At 52.1% G+C, this 15695-nt stretch overlaps 2 protein-coding genes across 6 annotated transcripts in view; one reads left to right on the top strand and one right to left on the bottom strand.

Moving 5' to 3' along the window:
- Window positions 1–13375, bottom strand: part of LOC144595053 (steryl-sulfatase-like) — a 59273-nt gene extending 45898 nt beyond the window's left edge. For 2 of the 5 annotated variants that reach the window (XM_078402037.1, XM_078402034.1), the window contains exons 1-4: window positions 13322–13375; window positions 11043–11192; window positions 5527–5648; window positions 3173–3295 (exon numbers count right to left, since the gene is read on the bottom strand). In XM_078402037.1, coding sequence (XP_078258163.1) covers window positions 3173–3295; window positions 5527–5648; window positions 11043–11188 — 391 coding nt within the window. In that variant the 5' untranslated portion in view covers window positions 11189–11192; window positions 13322–13375. Of the gene's footprint in view, window positions 1–3172; window positions 3296–5526; window positions 5649–11042; window positions 11193–12128; window positions 12170–12652; window positions 12969–13321 lie in introns of those variants that run through there. The other 3 variants (XM_078402035.1, XM_078402036.1, XM_078402038.1) reach the window with 3 other exon arrangements.
- Window positions 13376–14220: 845 nt separating this feature from the next.
- Window positions 14221–15695, top strand: part of pudp (pseudouridine 5'-phosphatase) — a 57886-nt gene continuing 56411 nt past the window's right edge. Inside the window, exon 1 of the mRNA XM_078402956.1 lies at window positions 14221–14349. Coding sequence (XP_078259082.1) covers window positions 14256–14349 — 94 coding nt within the window. The 5' untranslated portion in view covers window positions 14221–14255. The remainder of the gene's footprint in view (window positions 14350–15695) is intronic.

The following is a 15695-nucleotide window of genomic DNA, read 5'->3' on the forward strand; positions in this document are numbered from 1 at the left end:
ATAATTAGGGGATTTGACACATTAGAGGCAGGAAACATGTTCCCAATGTTGGGGGAGTCCAGAACAAGGGGCCACAGTTTAAGAATAAGGGGTAGGCCATTTAGAACGGAGATGAGGAAGAACTTTTTCAGTCAGAGAGTGGTGAAGGTGTGGAATTCTCTGCCTCAGAAGGCAGTGGAGGCCAGTTCGTTGGATACTTTAAAGAGAGAGCTGGATAGAGCTCTTAAGGATAGCGGAGTGAGGGGGTATGGGGAGAAGGCAGGAACGGGGTACTGATTGAGAGTGATCAGCCATGATCGCATTGAATGGCGGTGCTGGCTCGAAGGGCTGAATGGCCTACTCCTGCACCTATTGTCTATTGTCTATAAATGGCCTACCCCTTATGCTTAAACTGTGGCCCCTTGTTCTGGACTCCCCCAACATTGGGAACTTGTTTCCTGCCTCTAACGTGCCCAACCCCTTAATAATCTTATACGTTTCGATAATATCTCCTCTCATCCTTCTAAATTCCAGTGTATATAAGCCTAGTCGCTCCAGTCTTTCAACATATGATAGTTCCGCCATTCCGGGAATTAACCTAGTAAACCTACGCTGCACGCCCTCAATAGCAACAATATCCTTCCTCAAATTTGGAGACCAAAACTGCACACAGTACTCCAGGTGCGGTCTCACTAGGGCCCTGTACAACTGCAGAAGGACCTCTTTGTTCCTATACTCAACACCTCTTGTTACGAAGGCCAACATTCCATTGGCTTTCTTCACTGCCTGCTGTACCTGCATGCTTCCTTTCAGTGACTGATGCACTAGGACACCCAGATCTCATTGGGTGTTTACTTTACTTTAGAGATACAGCGTGGAGTTAGGCCCTTCAGCCCACCGAGTCCGCGCTGACCAGCAGTCACCCCGTACAATTACAATATACTAGTTAGTCCATTTAGTTTATTGTCACGTGTACCGAGGTACAGTGAAAAGCTTTTTCACTACACCCTCGGGATGATTTTACAATTTTACCGAAACCAATTAACCTACTAACTTGCACGTCTTCGGAGCGTGGGAGGAAATTGGGAGCACCCGGAGAAAACCCCATGTGGTCAAGGGGAGAATGTACAAACTCTGTGCAGGCAGCGCCCATAGTCAGGATTGAACCTGGGTCTCTGGCGCTGTAAGGAAGGGACTCTACTGCTGCGACACCGTGCGGCCTCAATCTCCAAATGACAATCATTCATTTTCATGGAACATACAACGATATATCCATGGTGAACCTGATGTCAGGTTAAACTCATCTCCTCTGCATGTACATGATCCATATTTTTCCATTCCCTGCACATACATGCGTGTCGAACAAGATACCGTTAAACTAACCTTTTCTGCCTGCACATGATCCATGTCCCTCCAGAGGGTTAGAGACAGTGGGGAGAGGTGGGGTGGGAGAGAGTGGAAGGGTGACGGGGTGGGGAGGGCGGGGATTTGGGGAGATGGGGCAGAGAGAGAGGGGAGGAGAGAGATTGAGAGGGAGATTTCTTTCGAGAGAGGTTGGGCAGGCTATAACTTTATTCTCTGGAGTGCAGGAGGCAGATGGGTGATCTTATGAGGTGTATAAAATCATGAGGGGAAGAGATGGTGTGAATACAGAGTCTTGTAGTGGAATCAAGAGCCAGAGGACATAGGTTTACTGTGAGAGGGGAAAGTTTTTATGGAAAGGGTGGCACGGTGGCACATCGGTAGAGTTGCTGCCTTACAGCGAATGCAGCGCCGGAAACTCAGGTTCGATCCTGACTACGGGCGCCGTCTGTACGGAGTTTGTACGTTCCCCCCGTGACGTGCGTGGGTTTTCTCCGAGATCTTCGGATTCCTCCCACACTCCAAAGATGTACAGGTATGTAGGTTAATTGACTGGGTAAATGTAAAAATTGTCCCTAGTGTGTGTAGGATAGTGTTAATGTGTGGGGATCGCTAGGCGGCGCGGACCCGGTGGGCCGAAGGGCCTGTTTCCGCGCTGTATCTCTAAATCTAAAAATCTAAATCTAAGAAATGAAGGGCAACATTTTCACACAGTTGGGCGGTGGGTATATGGAACGTACTGCCAGAAGAGATTGAAGCCTAGACTATAACAGAATTTAAAAGACACTTGTGTAGCAAGGAACTGCAGATGCTGGTTTACACTGAAGATAAACACAAAATGCTGGAGTAACTCAGTGGGTCAGGCAAAATCTCTGGAGAAAATGAATAGGTGACGTTTCGGGTTGAAAATCTTGTTTAGACTGGACCCTTTTTCACCCTGTCTGAAGAAGGGCCTCGACCCGAAACGTCACACATTCCCTTTTCTCCAGAGATGCTGCTGACCCGTTTGAGTTACTCCAGGACTTTTTGTCTATCTAAAAGACATCTAGGACAGCGACATAGATGGGAAAGGTTTAGAGGGACAAATGTGGGCAAATGGGATCAGTTTAGATTGGGGCAACTTGGTCGGCAAGGACGAGTTGGGCCGAAGGGCCTATTTCAATGCTTTATGACCTTGTGACTCCATCAGTGTGGCGGGACACACCCAAAGTCACGTCGGTGTGTGCAAAGAAAGAAGACAAAAGGGTGCAGTCCAAGAGAGAGGGCAGAAAATGATAACACAGAGGAGGAGTTACAGGTCAAAAGGGCGAGGGATAGAAACATAGAAAATAGGTGCAGGAGTAGGCCATTCGGCCCTTCGAGCCTGCACCGCCATTCAATATGATCATGGCTGATCATCCAACTCAGTATCCCGTACCTGCCTTCTCTCCATACCCCCTGATCCCTTTAGCCACAAGGGCTACATCAAACTCCCTCTAAAATATAGCCAATGAACTGGCCTCAACTACCTTCTGTGGCAGAGAATTCCACAGACTCGGTCCTAAAAGACTTCCCCCTTATCCTTAAGCTGTGACCCCTAGTTCTGGACTTCCCCAACATCGGGAACAATCTTCCCACATCTAGCTTCTCCAACCCCTTAAGAATTTTATATGTTTCTATAAGATCCGCCCTCAGTCTTCTAAATTCCAGCGAGTATAAGCCTAGTCTATCCAGTCTTTCTTCATATGAAAGTCCTGCCATCCCAGGGGTCAATCTGGTGAACCTTCTCTGTACTCCCTCTAAGGCTAGAATGTCTTTCCTCAGATTAGAGGGTAAGGTTGCTCCCTCTTACCAATCAAGGCAGTGGAGTAGCCTTGTTCTTTCAACAGTTCGGCAAAGGTGGTCTCGTTGGTGGGAAGTCCACCCGACCCAGCTGCAAATATAAAGACACCGATTCTGCTGAAGGAGACCATTCCTGAAAAAGAGAGAACAACCTTCTCCTTTAGATTGTACAGCAGTGCAACACAGAAACGGGCGGAAGATTAACACAAAAAGCTGGAGTAACTCAACGAGACGGCAGCGTCTCTGGAGAGAAGGAATGGGTGACGTTTCGGGTCGAGACTGAAGGAGGGTCTCGACCTGAAATGTCACCCATTGCTTCTCTCCGGAGATGCTGCCGATATGACGCTTCTACGTGATAAGAGCAGAATTATGCTATTTGGCCCATCAAGTCTACTCCGCCATTCAATCATGGTTGATCTATCTCTCCCTACTAATCCCATTCTCCTGCCTTCTCCCCATAACCCGACACCAGTACTAATAAAAAATCTGGCTTAAAAATATCCATTGACGGCCTCCAAAGCCTTCTGTGGTAATGAATTCCAAAGATTCACCACACTCAGACTAAAGAAATTTCTCCTTATCTTTCTAAAGAAACGTCCTTTAATTCTGAGGCTGTGACCTCTGGTCCTGGACTCTCCCACTAGTGCAAACATCCTCTCCACATCCACTCTGTCCAGGCTCTATCTGACCCGCTGAGTTACTCCAGCTTATTCTGTTTATCTTTGGTGTAAACCAACATCTGCTGTTCCTTCCTATACAGAAACAGGCCATTCGGCCCACCATGTCCATGCCACTGTACCACTAATCCCATGCACCCATATTTGGTCCATAGCCTTCCATGCCACGGCGACTACAGAAAGTGGGATAACATAGCACTAGTATACGAGATGATTGATGGCCATCATGGACTCGGTGGGCCGAAGGGCCTGTTTCCACGCTGTATCTCTAACACTAACGCTAATTGTTTCCAACACTTCACCACTAGCAAGCAATTCCCCGAGTCCCTTAAATTTTGCATTACCCTGAGCTGTACATTCATTACCCACTCAATCACGTCTGATCTATCTTTCCTTCTCAACCCCATTCTCCTGCCTTCTCCCCATAAGCCTGCCAACTCGCTCGCGGTCCCTGCTGCCCCGGCGCCATCGGCACGAACTCCCCGGGCACTGTGAGCGGCGACCCGTACACGAGCTCCACTGAAGATGAGACCAAGTCTTCCTTAGGCGCAGTCTGGATGCCCAGCAAGACCCATGGTAGTTCGTCCATCCAGACTGGAGAGTCGCGCCTTCAGCTGCCGGTGGAACCTCTCCACCAGGCCGTTTGCCTGCGGGTGATAGGCCGTGGTGTGGTGCAGCCGCACGCCCAACAGGTGAGCCATGGCCGACCACAGCTCAGAGGTGAACTGTGGCCCCCGGTCCGACAAGATGAGCACCGGCACCCCAAAGCGAGCAATCCAGTGCGCGGCCAACGCACGAGCGCATGTAGCTGTGGATGTGTCGGCCAGCGGTATGGCCTCCGGCCACCGTGTGAAGCGGTCCACCACCGTGAGGAGGTGTGTGATGCCCCGGGACGGTGGGAGCGGGCCCACAATGTCCACGTGCAGGTGGTCGAACCGCCGGCGTGGTTGACCGAAATCCTGGAGGGGCGCCCGGACGTGGCGCTGGGCCCCCACCAGGTAGACGTAGCGGGTGTCGTCCACAATAATGCCCCGCAGCTGAAATTGGCCCTCCGCCTGCTGAAACCAGACGCAAGGCCGGGCGGTCCAGCACGTCAGTAGTTTAACGGTGACCGTGTCGTGAGACAGGGCCCGATCGGCCTGTGAGGTGGACGGACCGGCGGCTCTGTCTTTTGACTCCATTACGACACCAATGGAGCGTCGGGGTCACCAATGTGGCGCGGCGATAAGCCTGAAATGAAGGCGAGGAGCCAGGTGTTTTGGGAGGAATTTTATTTGCTGTTGTTCTCTTGTCCAGTCGGGTCTTCAAGAGAACGATCGCGCCTAAACCCCTGCCCTTTATCCCTGTAGCTGAGGGCCGCCCCCGAACTAGTCCATTCCCGTGCCGAGGGATTCGATAGTGGAATGGCCTGACCCTTGGGAGCCGCCACAGTACGTCCTTTTATTCTGAAGTGGGGCCTCTGGTCCTAGGGGTCTCCCACTAGTGGAAACATCCTCTTCACTTACACTCTATCCAGGCCTTTCACTGAGGTCCTCCTCATGCTTCTAAGCTCCAGCGAGTACAGGCCCAGTACCAGTGCCGTCAAATGCTCATCATACATTAACCCAGTCATCCCCGGGTTCGTTCTCGTAAACCTCCTCTGGACCCACTCCAACGCCAGGCGTGTGGCCCGGGTACATGCACTTACCTGACCTGACTGGATATCTGCCCGTCAGAAAGGCAGCTCTGCTCGGGGTACAGAGTGACGCCGCGGCAATGTGTTGGGTCAACAACACTCCGTCGTGTGCCAGGCTGTCTATATGAGGGGTCCTGTAACAGGAGAGGAATGCACTGTTGAAGATTCATAAGTTCACAAGTTATAGAAACAGGATTAAGCCATTCGGCCCATCGAGCCTACACCGCCATTCAATCACAAGTTCACAAGTTATAGGAATAGAATTAGGCCATTCGGCCCATCGAGCCTACACCGCCATTCAATTATTTAGATTTAGAGATAAAGCGCAGAAACAGGCCCTTCGGCCCACCGGGTCCGCCCCGCCCAGCGATCCCCGCACACTAACACTAACCTACACCCACTAGGGACAATTTTTACATTTGCCCAGTCAACTAACCTACATACCTGTACGTCTTTGGAGTGTGGGAGGAAACTGAAGATCTCGGAGAAAACCCACGCAGGTCACGGGGAGAACGTACAAACTCCGTACAGACAGCACCCGTAGTCAGGATCGAACCCGGGCCTCCGGCGCTGCATTCGCTGTAAGGCAGCAACTCTACCGCTGCGCCACCGTGACGATTGATCTCTGGTATGCTTGATCTCTGCCTCCTAATCCCATTTTCCTGCCTTCTCCCTTGACATCCATTCTAATCATGGCTGAATTTAATTTTGCACCACTCAACAAGAGGGCGGCTGAGTGGTGCAGCGGTAGAGTTGCTGCTTTACAATGTCAGAGACCCGGGTTTGATCCTAAGGGGGCTGTCGTATAAAATTATAAAAGGACTGGACAAGCTGGATGTAGGAAAAATGTTCCCAATGTTGGGGGAGTCCATAACCTTGAGCCACAGACTAAGAATAAAGGGGAGGCCATTTTAAAACTGAGGCGAGAAGAAACTTTTTCACCCAGAGAGTTGTGAATTTGTGGCATTCTCTGCCAGTGGAGGCCAATTCACTGGATGAATTTAAAATAGTTAGATAGAGCTCTAGGGGCTAGTGGAATTGAGGGATATGGGGAGAAGGCAGGCACAGGTTACTGATTGTAGATGATCAGCCATGATCATAATGAATGGCGGGTCTGAAGAAGGGTCTCGACCCGAAACGTCACCCATTCCTTCTCTCCTGAGCTGCTGCCTGACCTGCTGAGTTACTCCAGCATTTTGTGAAATAAATACCTTCAATTTGTACCAGCATCTGCAGTTATTTTCTTACACAATGAATGGTGGTGCTGGCTCGAAGGGCCAAATGGCCTCCTCCTGCACCTATTTTCTATGTTTCTATGTCTACGTCTTTATTCCTACTATCAAAATGCATGGCTCCTCACTTTAGTACACTATATTCCATCTGCCACTTCTCTGCCCACTCTCCCAATCTGTCCAAGTCCTTCTGCAGAGTCCCTGCTTTCTCTACACTACCTGCCCCAACACCTATTTTCGAATCATCTGCAAATTTGGCCACAAAGCCTCCAATCCCCTCGTCCAAATCATCAGTATACAACGTGAAGACCAGTGGCCCCAGCACCGACCCCTGCGGAACTCCGTTAGTCACTGGCAGCCGAGCAGAAAACGCCCCCCTTTATTGCCACCCTTCTGCCATTCAGCCAACCTGCCATCCATGCCAGCGTCTGCCCTTTGATACCGTGGGCTCTCATCTTTCTTGGCAGCCTCCCGTGTGGCACCTCATCAAAGGCTTTTTGAAAATCTAGGATTTTCACTCAGGATGGAGTCGAGGTAGTTGGAAATCATTTCCGTGGGACAGGAGCAGGCGGAAATAATGGGTCTGCCGGGGCAGTTGTGAGGACGTCTGTTTGTCCATTCTAGACACCGCTCATTTCCTCAAAGTCCCCACCTCCTGGGCAATCAACTTCTGCAAGCTAAACGCAGAAGTGCTGGAGTAACTCAGCGGGTCTGGCAGCATCTGTGGAGGACGACGCTTCATGTTGGGACCCTTCTGAAACATCACCTATCCATTCCCCCCACAGATGGTACCTGACCTGCTGAGTTACTCCAGTCTGAAGAAGGGTCTCGACCCGAAACGTCTCCCAGTCCCTCTCTCCTAGATGCTGCCTGACCGGCTGTGTTACTCCAGCATTTTGTGATACCTGCTGAGTTACTCCAGTAATATGTATTTTGCTCAAGACTCCAGCGTCTGTGGTTCCTCATGCCTCCATCTTAGTCCTACAACATAGAAACAGAACCTTCGGCCCCACTTTTTAAGAAAGGAGGGAGAGAGAAAACGGGTAATTATAGACCAGTTAGTCTGACATCAGTGGTGGGGAAGATGATGGAGTCAATTATAAAAGACGAAATTGCTGAGCATTTGGATAGCAGTAACGGGATCATTCCGAGTCAGCATGGATTTACGAAGGGGAAATCATGCTTGACAAATCTACTGGAATTTTTTGAGGATGTAACTAGGAAAATTGACAAGGGAGAGTCAGTGGATGTGGTGTACCTCGACTTTCAGAAAGCCTTCGACAAGGTCCCACATAGGAGATTAGTGGGCAAAATTAGGGCACATGGTATTGGGGGTAGGGTACTGACATGGATAGAAAATTGGTTGACAGACAGAAAGCAAAGAGTGGGGATAAATGGGTCCCTTTCGGAATGGCAGGCAGTGACCAGTGGGGTACCGCAAGGTTCGGTGCTGGGACCCCAGCTATTTACGATATACATTAATGACTTGGACGAAGGGATTAAAAGTACCATTAGCAAATTTGCAGATGATACTAAGTTGGGGGGTAGTGTGAATTGTGAGGAAGATGCAATAAGGCTGCAGGGTGACTTGGACAGGTTGTGTGAGTGGGCGGATACATGGCAGATGCAGTTTAATGTAGATAAGTGTGAGGTTATTCACTTTGGAAGTAAGAATAGAAAGGCAGATTATTATCTGAATGGTGTCAAGTTAGGAGGAGGGGGAGTTCAACGAGATCTGGGTGTCCTAGTGCATCAGTCAATGAAAGGAAGCATGCAGGTACAGCAGGCAGTGAAGAAAGCCAATGGAATGTTGGCCTTCGTAACAAGAAGAGTTGAGTATAGGAGCAAAGAGGTCCTTCTACAGTTGTACCGGGCCCTGGTGAGACCGCACCTGGAGTACTGTGTGCAGTTTTGGTCTCCAAATTTGAGGAAGGATATTCTTGCTATGGAGGGCGTGCAGCGTAGGTTCACTAGGTTAATTCCCGGAATGGCGGGACTGTCGTATGTTGAAAGGCTGGAGCGATTGGGCTTGTATACACTGGAATTTAGAAGGATGAGGGGGGATCTTATTGAAACATATAAGATAATTAGGGGATTGGACACATTAGAGGCAGATAACATGTTCCCAATGTTGGGGGAGTCCAGAACAAGGGGCCACAGTTTAAGAATAAGGGGTAGGCCATTTAGAACGGAGATGAGGAAGAACTTTTTCAGTCAGAGAGTGGTGAAGGTGTGGAATTCTCTGCCTCAGAAGGCAGTGGAGGCCAGTTCGTTGGATGCTTTCAAGAGAGAGCTGGATAGAGCTCTTAAGGATAGCGGAGTGAGGGGGTATGGGGAGAAGGCAGGAACGGGGTACTGATTGAGAGTGATCAGCCATGATCGCATTGAATGGCGGTGCTGGCTCGAAGGGCTGAATGGCCTACTCCTGCACCTATTGTCTATTGTCTATTGTCTATTGTCTATCGTCCTTGCCGACCAAGATGCCCCATCAAAGCTAGTTTCCATTAGGCTGCCTTTGGCCCACATCCCTCTAAACTTTTCCTATCCATATACAGTGCACGCCAATTTGTTTAAAAAAGATTTAAATCACCTGTGAAAGCCAGAAGCTGAAGATTCTGACCAAACCAGTTGGCTCAGACTAAGTTGTTGCTTTCATGCCAATTTACTAACCTCCTCCCACTGGCACTATCAGCAATGTTGCATGTTTATCCACATTTCTACAGCAGCTTGCGTACGACTATACTTTCATCTTGAAGTGCAATGCAAATATAGTTGCAATAAAATATGCTTCCATGTAGTTTAACGAACAAACAACCCAAAAAAAAGGGCCTGCAATGAGTAAAAACATTGGTAGTTTTTGCTCTGCTCTGGCCAACTCTAGACGTTCTGAGGATCACCGTGCACAGTTTCTATCAAAGATACTAGAGCAACAAGATGAACCACTCCGTTGAAATCGCCCATACTGAAGTGTAGTATGCAAAGGAGCCATTTTATTAGGCAAAACCCGCCGTTCGCTATGCCTCGCAGTGTAATCAGTGTTTTGGGGGAACAGTATGTGTGATGATACCATTAGAATGCAGAATATATCTCATCTATCAATTCACAGATTTTTGTTATTTTTCTTTTAAAATGTTTCTGCAAGTTTCTGCATACTAAAATGGCGTCGTGACATACTACGGTTTTTAGGGTCGAGTGGTCTATCTTGTTCCACTAGTATCTTTGGTTTCTATTGGGTGTGACCACCATACTTTCCCACCACAAAGCCTCAGCTTTAATGAGAGAGAGATAAAGGCCATCTCTAACTCAAAATGTCAGCTAGACGAAGGAGCTAGTGATTGACTTCAGGAAGCGTGGTGGAGTACATGCACACAGGCATGGAAACAGGCACTTTGGCCCATTGAGCCTTCCATCGATCTCCCGTTCACACAGAATCATCCCACCCAATGGGACCCACAGTTTAGTTTGGTTTAGAAATACAGCACGCCTTTTGGCTCACTGAGACCACGTCGACCAGAGATCCCCGTACACTAACACTCTCCTACGCTCACCAGGGGCATAGAAACATAGAAATAGACAATTTACAATTTTACCAAGCCAATTAACCTACAAACCTGGACGTCTTTGGAGCGTGGGAGGAAACCGGAGCACCCGGACAAAACCCATGCAGGTCATGGGGAGAATGTACAAACTCCGTACAGACAGCACCCATAGTCAGGATCGAACACGGATTGCTGGTGCTGTGAGGCAGCAACTCTACATCGTGCAGCCCCCAATTATGGTTCAGTTGCAGCACTGATACCATTGCAACAGCAAATGGTGGCTTCAAGTCTAACTGAGAAGATTCCGTCATTATTCGACACAAGCGTGTCCTCCTTCGCTACCCAAAGAGGTAAACCGAGAAACGATGTGCTGAAGAAGGGGTTGGACCCAAAACATCACCCATCCATGGAGAAGGGTAAGGTGTGACACAGTCTGAAGAAGGGTCTCGACCCGAAACGTCGCCCATTCCTTCTCTCCAGAGATGTTGCCTGTCCCGCTGAGTTACTCCAGCATTTTGTGTCTACCTTTAGTGTGAACCAGCATCTGCAGTTCCTTCCTACAAGCATCGCCGATCCATGTTCACCAGGGATATTGCCTGACCCGCTGAGTTACCCCAGCACGTTAGGTCCTTGCCAATATCCCTCATGCACACGCTTACAGTACATTTTCCAAGGACTGTGTGAAGTTTTTCCAATATCCTTCATACACATGCGAACACACGCACACACACATGTGCACACACAGTGAACTTCAAACCTGATAGTGGTGTTTCCGTAACATCCTAGGTCTCCAATACCGAGATCATCCGCCATGAAAATAACATAGTTGGGTCGCTGATCTGCACTTTGGCCGAGAATTGTTTGTGAGAAATGGAGCAGAAGAAACACCGCCAAGATATTCATGTTGCTGAAATAAAAATAATAAAAGTAGTCAGCAAGGTTACTTAACACAGTTAATTCTGCATTCAAAGTGCCTCGGGGTTCGATCCTCATCTCAGGTGCTGTCTGTGTGGCGTTTGTACATTCTCAGTGTGATTGCGTGAGTTCGATTCCTTCCACATCGCCAAAACGTGGGAGTTTGTAGGTTAATTGACCTCTGTAAATTGCCCCTAGTATATAGGCAGTGGAAGGTATAGTGGGATTATATAGAACTAGTGTGAATGGTTGACGTGGCCTGTAGGGCCTGTTTCACTAGTTCTATGTTATCCCACTTTCTCATCCACTCCCTACACACTAGGAGCAATTTCCCCCCTTTTTTAGGTGCAGCAGTAGGCCATTCGGCCCTTTGAGCCAGCACCGCCATTCAATGTGATCATGGCTGATCATTCACAATCAGTACCCCGTTCCTGCCTTCTCCCCATACCTCCTGACTCCGCTATCCTTAAGAGCTCTATCTAGCTCTCTCTTGAATGCATTCAGAGAACTGCACCCCACTGCCTTCTGAGGCAGTGAATTCCACAGATTTACAACTCTCTGACTGAAAAAGTTTTTCCTCATCTCCGTTCTAAATGGCCTACCCCTTATTCTTAAACTGTGGGCCCTGGTTCTGGACTCCCCCAACATTGGGAACATGTTTCCTGCCTCTAACGTGACCATGAACCAAGAACAGCACCAGATATTTTGCTTGGGTAGCTTACACCTCAGCAGCATGAACATAGACCTCTCTAGCTTCAAATAGCCCTTGCTTTCCCTCTCTCTCCATCCCCTCGCCCTTCCCAGTTCTCCTACCAGTCTTACAGTCACCGACTACATTCTATCTCTGTACTGCCCCCTCCCCTGACATCAGTCTGAAGAAGGGTCTCGACCCGAAATGTCACCCATTCCTTCTATCCAGAGATGCTACCTGATCCGCCGAGTTACTCCAGCTTTTTGTGTTTATCTTCGGTGCAAACTAGCATCTGCAGTTCCTTCCTACGCATCTAATTTATAAATGAGATATCATCCCCTTCATAATAGATGAGATAAAAGCCAGTCGCGCGGGTGACAGCTTCACAAGTCACTGGATGAGTCTGTGGGGCTGCAAGTAAACATTTCATTGTTCTGTTTCGCTACGTATGATAATTAAACACTGCTGACTGTTGGCAGCGATTAATTCAGCTTCGGTCCGCACTAAACAAGCATGCAGGTCGGAGACTTCTTGTAAACAGAGGCGGGGAAGATAAAGGAGGCTGGACGGGGAGGTGAGGACAGAGTAAGAGTAGGACTAATGCTGGATATTGGCGGTTGTTTACGAGAGCAATGTTGCGTGTAACCAGCTACAGCCTGGATGTGCACACCTTGAGGAGGTACACCTTTTAGCCTGGCCTGGGCCTACCCCCACTGGCACAGGTCCAGCACTCTGGTACAGATGCAACTCACTGGCATTACCTGCACTGGTAATCACAGGTATCACTCACTGGCTCAGGACCTCCTTCCGCTGGCACCGGCCCTGCCCTGCTGGCACACGTCCCAAACCCTATTGGCACAGGTCCTACCTCCACTGGCACAGGTGTTACTCACTGGCATAGACCCTGATCCCACTGGCACAAGCCCTGCATCCACTGGCACCAACCGCACTGACGTACTAATCCCCCACTGGCACAGGTGCCATTCGCTGGCACCACCCAAACTGGCACAGGTGTCACTCACTGGTACAGGCACTGCTCCCACTGAAACCAACCACACTGACATAGGCCCGTCCTCACTGGCACACACCTCCCCCACTGGGACAGGTGTCACTCACTGGCCCCACCCGCACTGGCAGAGGGCCCACCCCCAGTGCAACGGATGGCATTCACTGGCACAGGCCCAACCTCACTGGCACCCACCTCCCCACTGGCACAGGTGTCACTCACTGGCACTTGGGCCCAACCGGGGCCCGCCCCACCACTGGCACAGGTGTCACCCACTGGCCCCACCCCTCCACTGGCATGACCCGCCCCCACTGGCACAGGTGTCACCCCTGGCCCCACCTCCACTGCCACAGGGTCCGTCACCACCCCCACTTGCACAGATATCACCCCCCACAAACCCAAGCCGTCTCTCTCTCTCTCTCACCGTCTCGAGCGCCGCTCCCAGTCGGCGGACTCCCGCCCGACCGCTCACCTAGCCCCGCCCCCTACACAGGCCCCGCCCCTACCCGCTCACCCAGCCCCGCCCTTCCATAGCCCCCGCCCCCAGCCGCTCGTCAGGCCCGCCTCCTCCCCAGACCCCGCGCCCCGCCCCCTACCCAGTCCCCGCTCCCTCCTGCTCACCTAGCCCCGCCCCTCCCCAGGCCCCCGCCCCCAGACGCTCCACGAGCCCTGCCCCCTCACCAGACCCCGCCCCCACCAGCTCACAGCGCCCCGCCACCTGAACAGCCCCGCCCCCAGACGCTCCACGAGCCCTTGCCCCTTCCCAGGCCCCGCCCCCTCCCGCTCACCTAGCCTCGCCCCCTGCCCCGCCCCCAGACGCCCCAGGAAGCCTGCCTAGACCCCGCCCCCACCCGCTCGTCCGGCCCGCCCCCTCGTGCTCACCCAGCCTCGCCCCATCCCCAGGCCCCGCCCCTCCATAGCCCCCGCCCCCAGACGCTCCACGAGCCCCGGCTCCTGCCCCGCCCCCCTCCTGCTCACCTAGTCCCGCCCCTCCATAGCCTCCGCCCCCTCCCGCTCACCGAGCCCGTCACTCATTGCTCAATGACCCGCCCCCATCCTACTCAGTCCTGCTATTGGCTTTCCCCATCTCACTCATTACCCAAATCCCACCCCCTGCCCCGTTGACCCGCCCCCACTCCGTGATCCGCCCCCTGTCATTGGTCGAACTCCATGCCACTCACGTCCCTATTGGGCCGCCCCTCCACTCCGTGATCCGCCCCCTGTCATTGGTCGCGCTCCCTGCCACTCATGGCGCCGTTGTCCCGCCCCCGCCGCCCGCCCACATCTCCCCGCCGTTGCCTCCGTTGCTCCCCCGGGTGGCCGACCGCAACCCCCACTTCCAACTCACTACCTACAACATGGCGGCGGCGGAGACGACAAAGGCGGCGGCCAATTGCTCATCTTACCGGCCCGTCACCCACGTCATCTTCGACATGGACGGGCTGCTGCTGGGTGAGAGTCCCCCCCCCCCCCCCCCCGGGGGGCTTCCTGGCTGCGTCCGAGCCGAGGGCGAGGCTCAACCGGCCGGCAGCGGAGCAGGCCCGACCCGACCCTCATCATCCCCCTCAGTCTCTCCCTCAAACCGTCAAAACACTCACTCACTCCCCCCTCACTCACACTCCCCCCTCACTCACTCACTCTCCCCTCACACACTCTCCCCTCACTCACTCACTCCCCCCTCACTCACACTCCCCCCTCACTCACTCACTCTCCCCTCACACACTCTCCCCTCACTCACTCACTCCCCATCACTCACACTCCCCCCTCACTCACACACACTCCCCATCACTCACACTCCCCCCTCACTCACTCACTCCCCCCTCACTCACACTCCCCCCTCACTCACTCACTCCCCATCACTCACACTCCCCCCTCACTCACTCACTCTCCCCTCACACACTCTCCCCTCACTCACTCACTCCCCATCACTCACACTCCCCCCTCACTCACTCACTCCCCCCTCACACACTCTCCCCTCACTCACTCACTCCCCATCACTCACACTCCCCCCTCACTCACACACACTCCCCATCACTCACACTCCCCCCCTCACTCACACACACTCCCCCCACTCACTCACCACTCACTCCCCCATCACTCACTCACCCTCCCCTCATTCATTCACACACTCACTCACTCTCTCTCCTCATTCATTCACACTCCCCCCCTCCCATCACTCACACACTCCCCCCTCACTCACCCCCCCCTCACTCACTTCCCCCCTCACTCACTCTCTCCCCTCATTCATTCACACACTCCCCCTCACTCACACACTTCCCCACTCACTCACTCACTCATTCCCACTCACACACCCTCCCCTCCCCTCACTCACTCCCCCCTCACTCACACACTCACTCTCCCCCTCACTCATTTACATACTCTCCCCCCTCACTCACTCTCCCCCTCACTCACTCTCCCCCTCACTCACTCCCACTCACACATCCGCCTCACTCACTCTCTCCCCTCATTCATTCACATACTCCCCCCCTCACTCACTCACTCCCCACTGACTCACTCCCCCCTCACTCACTCACATACTCTCCCCCTCACTCACTCACTCCCCCCTCACTCACTCACTCACTCACTCACTCCCCCCTCACTCACATTCTCCCCCTCACTCACACTCCCCCCTCACTCACATACTCTCCCCCTCACTCACTCACTCTCTCCACTCTCACCCCCTCTCACTCACACTCCCCCCTCACTCACTTACATACTCTCCCCCCTCACTCACTCTCCCCCCTCACTCGCTCACTCCCCCCCCCTCACGCACTCACACTCTCCCCCCTCACTCACTC

The sequence above is a fragment of the Rhinoraja longicauda genome, chromosome 7 (genome assembly GCF_053455715.1).
Source record: "Rhinoraja longicauda isolate Sanriku21f chromosome 7, sRhiLon1.1, whole genome shotgun sequence".
Classification (NCBI taxonomy): Eukaryota; Metazoa; Chordata; class Chondrichthyes; order Rajiformes; family Arhynchobatidae; genus Rhinoraja; species Rhinoraja longicauda.